Source organism: Spea bombifrons, chromosome 7 (genome assembly GCF_027358695.1).
Source record: "Spea bombifrons isolate aSpeBom1 chromosome 7, aSpeBom1.2.pri, whole genome shotgun sequence".
Classification (NCBI taxonomy): domain Eukaryota; kingdom Metazoa; phylum Chordata; class Amphibia; order Anura; family Pelobatidae; genus Spea; species Spea bombifrons.
Genome location: NC_071093.1, coordinates 29,739,394 through 29,748,253, shown reverse-complemented (window position 1 = coordinate 29,748,253; position 8,860 = coordinate 29,739,394). Strand labels below are relative to the sequence as shown.

Below are 8,860 nucleotides of genomic sequence, written 5' to 3'. Positions count from 1 at the left end.
ATATCACCTAAAGAAACCATTGACTTGTTCCTGCTGACTGGATCATTCCATTGATTGCTATGGTTCTAAAGCCACATTACACACGGCAAAATGTTTATATATAACCCACCATTAATCCCAAACCCATCATACATTAGCCAGTGGGATTGGGCTTCCACGTTTGGAGGGAAGGCCAGCTACTGTTATATAAAATGTCAGATTACAACTCTTTGTCTTCACAACAAATATCTTTATTGGCATGTAGAAAACAAACACCAAGAAGACATAGATAAAATGACATTTCATACCTAGAGGCACTTCATTATATTTTGAGGTATTTTGATAAGGTAGGTAGACATAAACCATAGTTTTATCCATATGTTCAACTAAAATCATGGCTAAATTAACACAAAGTGCATCCCTTGGCACAAATAGTACAGACCATCTATACCTTCCCTGACTACTCAAAGATGGGATATCAGCATGGTAACATCCCACAGCATCAATACAGACACAACCTCACACAACCAAACACTGCTTTACATTACACACATAGTAGTAACTTCCACACAGTCCAATCATACTACACCAAGGACAGCATCAAATCATACTACTCCAAAACCACTAGCATTGGACCATACCATTTATCCCTGCCAGGCGTGACCGACAATACCCACAGTCATGAGCCTTAGATACATCTTGTGGATCTAGGCAAGCACCTGTATGGTGTGGTTTTTTATAAATTCAGCTATGAATTAAACCTCAGTATCTTTGGAAAAAAGGGAAATCGAGTAATCACTTGGTTTATGCCATTTTATGTTGATTAGTATAGAACTACCTGGCTGTTTTTGGTGTTTTAACAATATGTGAGGCCTAAACATTGATACAGTGTCGAACATTGTTTTTGGTTATTGGCAAATTATATGTATTCAATGAGTGAAAACATTTTAAATAAAAAAATAACAAAAGAGACTCACAAATGGTATTTTTTTACCGCATCAATTTCAATTTTTAGTATTCTCTTTAATTAGATAATAGTGAAATATAACAATGTCCCATAGGTTATAAAAAATAGACTTTCACAAAATGAATTGAATTTTTCCATAATGATCAGTGCTAGGGGTTCAGACTTTAGAAAGGGTACTGTGCTGCATTGCAGGTACCTACACAAAATATTTTTATTTTATCTTCAACCAATACGGCAATATGCAAAACTACTTAAAATATATTTATGCTTTAAATCATATTAACTGTTCCCATCTCAACTAGGGTTTCGAATTTTTTTCGTACTTTTCAACTGGCCGGTGTCGGCTGCAATAATTACTTATTTGTGTTGCGATTTTTTTAAAATTATGATAGCCTAGACAAAAAACCTGTACATAAAGTATAAACCCAGCACTCAAAATACAACTAAAATATACTAAGTGGAATAAATAAATAATCAATACAGTAATTAATAGATCCCTTTAATGCAGTCAGACTCAGTCTGGGAATGGATATGACAATGTTAGATGTTTTTTTTTTTCTTTTTTTTGCTTAGAGTACATTTTATGATTTAGAGCAATGTTGATTTAATTTTGTGCAAAAGATTGAACTAGTTTTCTTTTAATGACGTTTTTGATGTCATCAAGCAGTCTTGATTCACTTTTATGTACACGACGGCCTATCAACTCTTCGCTTAGATCTCTTTTTTTTGGTAGCAACGATCGTCGACCGTGGGAAAATGTTTCTGAAAGAAAAGAGGAAACAGTCAAATCCTTTCCAAAAAATAAAACTTTATCAATATATTTATGGCTCGCAAGACCCATTTCACCGTATGAATGTACAGACGTAAATGTGTAATGCTTAGGAATAAATGCAATAAACAGATACAGCCTTTTTTCCGGGAATTATTCCTTTTTTTATGATCTTAAATGAAGCCATAAGCCATCAATAATGTTTTATTATTACTTTTTAATTAATGTTCAGATTTTTCAGATGTATTTCTTATAGCACTGACATCCACAAAGGAAGTAAATTTTAATTCATTCCCATGATCCATCAGTGAAAACTGTACTGGAATCCAACTATGTATATGAACTCAACCTTAATCACTAGAGCAATGTAAATACTATAAGGAGAGAAAGCAATTTAAAGAGAAATGTGACACATGCCAACATTTCAGTTATCTGTGACACATTGATGAATGGGGCCCATTTGTACATTTAACCGCAGCTATGTGACATTATATCATGCAGGGCCATAGCTCCTCCCCTCCGACCATTTTGGTGGTAAAGTATAAAAAATGATTCCAGGGCCAGAAGGACGATTACCAGACAGCCCTGGCACGTTATGGGCATGGGCCGCCTGATGACGTTAGTGTGTCTGACTGACGGCTATGCATGGCTCACGTAGTATATGGCCGAGCATATCCAGCCTCACACCCTTGGGAAAGTATGATGCAATGTTGACCAACGGGCCACTGGGCATGCCAGATGGCTAATGTGGGCCTGTGCAGTACTACCCTTATGGCAATATATGGAATGCTTCTCCAAACTGAACCATTCCATTGGATGTTATAGCGACAAGACCACCTTTCTAACTTTTTGCCACAGAACACACACAGTGCCGTGGGAGTGCCTGTATGTGTGGCATGCTAAGCCATTTGTTATAATACCTAGTTGTAAGGATAGTCCCACGGCTGAGACTGGCCCAACTGTAGCTGAAGTATGGTAAGTTGGGTTCTGGAAAGTCAAAGAAAGACATCTCCAATATTGTCAAAGTCTTCTGAAGCCAATGAAAAGATGGCAGCTTTTCTTAAACTACCCCACTATTTTCTTTCTAAAACCTAGAGTAAGGGCTTTATTTTTATGTATGCCCTAATACCTCATAAAGTAACACAATTCTAAAGGAACTTGATACATTGCTACTTTCATTGTGATCTTGCACAGGAGTAGTGTCTCTGGCCCGGCAACCTTACAAGAATACACCCTAGTGTACTTAGTATCACAAATGTGATCTTGACCTGTTAAGAGTGCAAATGGGTTTTGGTTATATATACAGATTTCTAACTGATACTAAGAAATGTGAGAGGCATCAGGTGCATGTAGTCTAATTCATACAGGTATCTTTATGTTTTTGTAGAGCATGTGTTGGAAATTTGGATTTTTTGGCAACCTGTTATGGACTTTTGGAATAATAGTTATATTTTAAACTACGACCCTGTGAAACGTGACTTACTATAAAGTAATCCTTGCTGGGGCTTTTGTTTTTCTTGTTAGAGCGTTATTCTCGATGTGCCAGTTTTTGCATTGGCAAATTCAAATCAGTATGCTTGGGATCATATCATCCATATTGTTGCTATAGTTTTTTCTGGCCATTCTTAAAAAGTGGCAGGTTTACTGAAGAGTGATGTGTTCACAGAACTTTAATATGTTCATTTCTGTTCAAAATTAGCCCGTAGGGAGAGAAAGCTGCCAAAATGATGTCGATGGAATGTTGCCTTTCTTGGAAGGTTCTGTGAACACTAGAAAAATGTCATTCATAGATCTTTAAATGTTGTATCATAGAAACGGAGCTGAGGTCAATGCACTTTGGCTTATGATGCCATCATGCAGAAATGTAAGTGGTAGAAGAGCCTTGATGAGAAAATGTGTGGTGCTCCCATATCTCCCCCCCCCCTATTACACATGTCCTAACAGCTTTGAGGGACCTGGTGGGTGATTTCTTTGTAGTCTAACTGGGAAGATGTTCTGTGTTTCCACTGGCGCAGTTCGCTCTTAACTTCACAAGGCTCCACTGCATTTGTTATAGCAGGAGGCTGGAATATGATGTCATACCTTGATACTCCCCTCCACCGATAGTGTGACTTGGCAAGGGAAGTTAGCTTTATGCTACCAAGGGAACTTGTTGATCCTTTCAGTTTGGCTTCCAACAAAACTAGCTATGCCACTCTCATCTACTAAACAACATTGCCAATGCCAATGTACAGGAAACAAGTTCAACTAGATGATGCACACCAAAACTTTAATCAACAAGTAATCAACAATCTTACGTTGCTTTCCTGTTTAAAGGAAATATGTTGTTTCATTAAAATCCTGTATGAGGCCACTGGGCAAAAGAGGAAGCAGCCAGGAATAAGAATGGGGTTCGCCAGCTCATGCCCATAGTCATACCTGGGAACCTTCTGTATTCCTCCTGGACAATCTCCCCCGGCCAAAACATTTTTGCGTGAAAGAGGAGTCTGTGCAGCTACTGGCACAGATTTCTCCACCAGTGGGTCCACCATGGTCTGCATGCCGCTGGCTGCTAGGTGCCAGGCTATACATCGATGCTCTTTAACTGCATGAAAAAGCATCACGAGGGGTCTGTAGTAGCCTTCGCACAGACCTCCACCACAGGACTATGGCAGCTGATTCTGAGGGAGCGTGATGTGAGATGAGTGTGGTTACTATTAAGCCCCTACCATTCGCCTTTTTGCCCTTTTATATGCCTTATCAATCTTTTGGTGAACCTAGGCCTGACTAAATAAAGGCTCATTTAAAAAGTACTTAAAGGTAGTGGTTTTATGCTGTGCTTTTGTCCTGCAACAGACCAAATCATGGGAATGTTTAAAATTTTCATAACAAATAACATATTTTGTACAACAAAGTCATATTCTGGACACTTCCATTTTGCACATTAACTCACATAAAGAATTCTACCTTCTGTTTAAATGAGAAGGAGCTTACCTGTTGTGAATTGTGAGATCAAATTGGATATTTTATTTTCTCCTTCATTTATTTGTCTTCTTCCAAGGCCATGGGTCCTAGAGAGCACGCAGTCAACATATATGTCCCAGAAAAGTTGTGCCAGGTCCCAGAACAGAACTCCATGCTTTAAGTTATCAGATGATTTCAGGTATATCATGAAGTCCCAAAAACCAGATACAGTGTCTGCAATGCGTGGCTTCTTCATTTCCAGTAAGATGGCAGTTGATGTCTCCCAACACTGGGGATCCGCACGTCCTAGGGCTAGTGGATCAACCTGACCATGGCAAAAAATACTGTGAATGCCAAATATTCCCAGGAATAAAAGAGTGCATGTTAGCTGCATACTGCAGTATGGTCTTCCAGTGCTACCAACACCCATTTCACTTCCAAAACACTGTAAGAGAAAATGAAATTGAGCCCATGATCAAAACATTCAATACAACTCACCCCAAGATGTTATCCATGTCTATTTTGACAAAACTTATTTAAACTTCCACTTAATGTCCACTAGGTGGTGGTATATTAATTTATTTGTTATTAGTCAATATCTTGATATTTGTATTTATGTTATCTGTTAGACGAAAGTCGTTATTTTGTGTATATGAACAAAATAATGCGCATGTTCTGGGTGCCAATCAAAGTATATAGAAATTTGCACAGCATGAAAAATGGTGTCATGAAAGCAATATGGGAGATATTTTATTTATTTCATATGTAACTTTGTTTCTTCTAATGAGCAGGTCTCTTTCATAAATAACCAAAACTTAGCAAGAATTCAGCACATAACTAGCAAAAAAAAATATTGATATAAATATAAGATATAAATATTGGGGATTCCATCACACTATAGGGCTATATATTGCTTAGCCTGCCCCTACGTCATATAATTGCTTACCAATGAGGTAAAACAGTGGGGCTGCTCTGCATTTTTACCCAAATGAGACTATCAAGCAATTTAAAGCCCTCTCCTGACACCATTAATGAGTGATAGGTGGTGCTGGTTAACCCTCAGGTATCCTCTTTTATAATAAAGCTACTGCAAACATAGCCCCCATGAACTATATGTAAAAGCTTTGCAGAAGCAATGCCATAAAAAGGTACATTGTCTAGTATACACTATAAAATACACTAAAGAAAATTTCTTTTTTTGTGAAAATAAAACCATTTTATTTACATGACATGCTCCCTTATGTATTTATATACCACCAGCCACATAACAGAGATGTACACACCGAGGTAACGTTACAAAATGATCTTTTGATATATATACATACACATACATATATATCCAGGCATACAATGACTAACAGTCTCTTGGAAGATGTACTTACTTATATTGGATATTGCTACTTCACCTATTGATCTGCGACTTCTAAGTCAATATAATGTAATTGCATGTGTTGTATTAGCCATCCATTTGGACAACATTTGTTTAGAAGCAAAGCATACACATTACTGACCAGGGTATCATATTATTAAAGGGTTACTTGTTATAAGGTGCCACTGCAGGTTGCACATTAATACAAACATTGTCTCTGCAAAGAAAAACCAAAAATGCTGGGGTTTAAATTTGACTTAAATGTTTATTTTTTCCTTTCAAATGGGGTTATGTATAAATGTGTCTTGTAGGTTAATCATTGTAATGTATATAGCAATGTGGTGGTACTACAGTGCTAGAAACATAGATAATTACTAAAATCAACCATTTATAACTGGATCCTCTATTCCCCAATACAGAGTTTGATAATAGTTTTGTTTTGTATATATATTTCTAAATAACATGTCTTGCTTTGTTATATATATATATATATATATATATATATATATATATATATATATATATATATAGTGTTGTTAAGACAGGAAGGTCATTGAGAGCACTTTAAAAAAAAGAACTCCTTATACATAGCCTGATACTACTATGAAAACAGTTCCTTAATATGATCATTTCCTTTCAAAATATAAATTCATCAGACTTTACTGATGACAATTGGTGAAACAGCATGCACTTGATAACTACCATATCCTCTTTTCTGATACATAAATTACTCTTTGGATAAGCAATTGATTTTCATGACCATAGACTGTGCCACTAATAAAACTTACCTTGGGAATCTATCTGTAACAAATCACCGGGCAAATTGCAAATACTTGATTCTAATACTTTCTTTATGATAAGTATTAGAGCAACATATATTTGTACAGGAGCTCACATAATACAAATTCAAGCCATTGCAAATAGTAATTCCCTGCAGATTTCCTATATTCTTAACACTGCTTTTCCACACAAGAAAACTAAAATTGACTACAGCTGCATTTGTAATCATTAACTGCTAACAATGCCACAACATTTACCCAATAAACAAGTGCTCATTCACACATCTGTGTTACATATTAGGGCATGCTGAAACTATTTGTAATCCTTTTCTTATTGGCACCCACTGAAAAGGGTTAAAACATCCAGAATGGTCACACACAGCTGTATCCACTGTCCATGGTGCTGAAGGTCCCTGTCTATTCCTCACATTGCCTCCCTTCAATTACATTTGTATCTGGTCCTTTCAGTCTATGTGGTCTTTCTTATGTCTGGTCCATCTTCTATGGTCTAACACTTCTTCAAGTACTTGTCACTTTCCAGTTGAATGAATGCACCATTTCTCCATCCTCTATCACAACATTATAGCTTCTCTTTATCAGCCTAGTAGTCCTGGTTTCTGTTATCTTAACTACTTCCACACTGCACATATTTAGTTTACTGAAGAACATCATGCTAATTCTAGATGCATCTATTAAGACTATCCTGTGGTTTAAAACCTCCCTCCTCCTTGTTTCCCTTGTTAGATTACTAATCTACACGTTTCTAAAAGTTATCCATGTGTTGCTATTTTGACTATAAGACTCCTTTGATTTAGAGATAGAGATAAACACTTCGGGATGTGTTCAAAGTATACATCATCTATGACCTCCTTAACTTACCAGTTGGGTTCTCCACGTTGGAATAATCCAAGTCTTACCTTTCTAAGTCTTCTTCTGTTCAGGTCAGGTCTGGGAGGATCCTTTTGACCTCAGGCAGATGAAACTTCTCAGACTTAGCCTTTCTGGATCTCTTTGTAATCCAGATTTCATGAAGCTACAATTGTCCTTTTTAAGAAGTGGGAGTGCACAGAGTTCCTTGCACAATACGTCAAAGCTCAGTGGAGAACCCCCCACCCTTTGGAAGCTACAATATCCTTATTGAACACTTCATTACAGCTCTCTGGTTCTGTTCTAATTTTAGTGTTCATGTTCAGGCTAGTGAAATACAGAGCAAAATATGGACCTTGCTGCACAGATTCTGCTTAAATTCTCCCTAACAAAACTTACTGTATCCACGTGCCACATGATTTAACCCCTTGAGTGACTGGATAATGCACTTAAAGGGTTAATCTTCCTTTATTCAACCATAGGTAATATGCAGCAGCCCATCTTGTAATGTTTGCACATTTAAAGGTCCATAATGAAATATATAATGTAAATAATGACTTTTAAAATATGATGTTTCTGTTGTTTTATGTTCTTTTATTTTTTCAGGGGTAATTAACAGAGAAAGTAATTTTATTACATTTTGATCTTTGCTTGCTCGCCTTCAATTGAGTTTTACTCAAAGAAGTGAATTATGTTTGATTAAAAGTAATAAAATATATGCTGGTTGAAGTCATACTAGTTTTTTTACTGCATCTTTTGGCAGAAAACACTTAAGAAAAATGAGTTTGTAAACCCCAATACAAGATGCTGTAAGTATGAAATACTTTTCTGATGGAAAAAAAACCACTATACATACAGTGCATTTAAATATTTGGACTTTTATTTGTACTAGAGTTCACCGTATAAAAAATAAACCATTCTGTTTGCACTTAGTAGAAAAAAACCTTATCACATGACATACATGTAAATCATCAGACTTAGACTAATGTATTTGTATTGTGGTTTTTTTCTCTATAAAACCAGGTTCATACAAATCACATATGATCAGTAACCATATATAATGCATATGACTGATCAGTACTGATCAGCAGCTACTGATGATGTTAAAACAAATTCCAGAATTTATTTTATTTCCTAAATTTCCCATTAAGAGCATTTTTTATGATATAGGAACACCCCTTGTGTGT

The 8,860-nt window shown here is 36.3% G+C and overlaps 1 protein-coding gene across 1 annotated transcript; it reads right to left on the bottom strand.

The window, feature by feature from the left end:
- Nucleotides 1-1,391: 1,391 nt before the first annotated feature.
- FAM237A (family with sequence similarity 237 member A) lies at nucleotides 1,392-5,096 on the bottom strand. Its single transcript, XM_053471965.1, has 4 exons — nucleotides 4,689-5,096; nucleotides 4,013-4,299; nucleotides 2,636-2,702; nucleotides 1,392-1,708 (listed from the first exon to the last, which is right to left on the bottom strand). The coding sequence occupies exons 1-4, from the start codon at nucleotides 5,086-5,088 to the stop codon at nucleotides 1,551-1,553; spliced, it is 912 nt and encodes a 303-aa protein (XP_053327940.1). The 5' UTR covers nucleotides 5,089-5,096; the 3' UTR covers nucleotides 1,392-1,550.
- Between the last annotated feature and the right edge of the window lie 3,764 nt (nucleotides 5,097-8,860).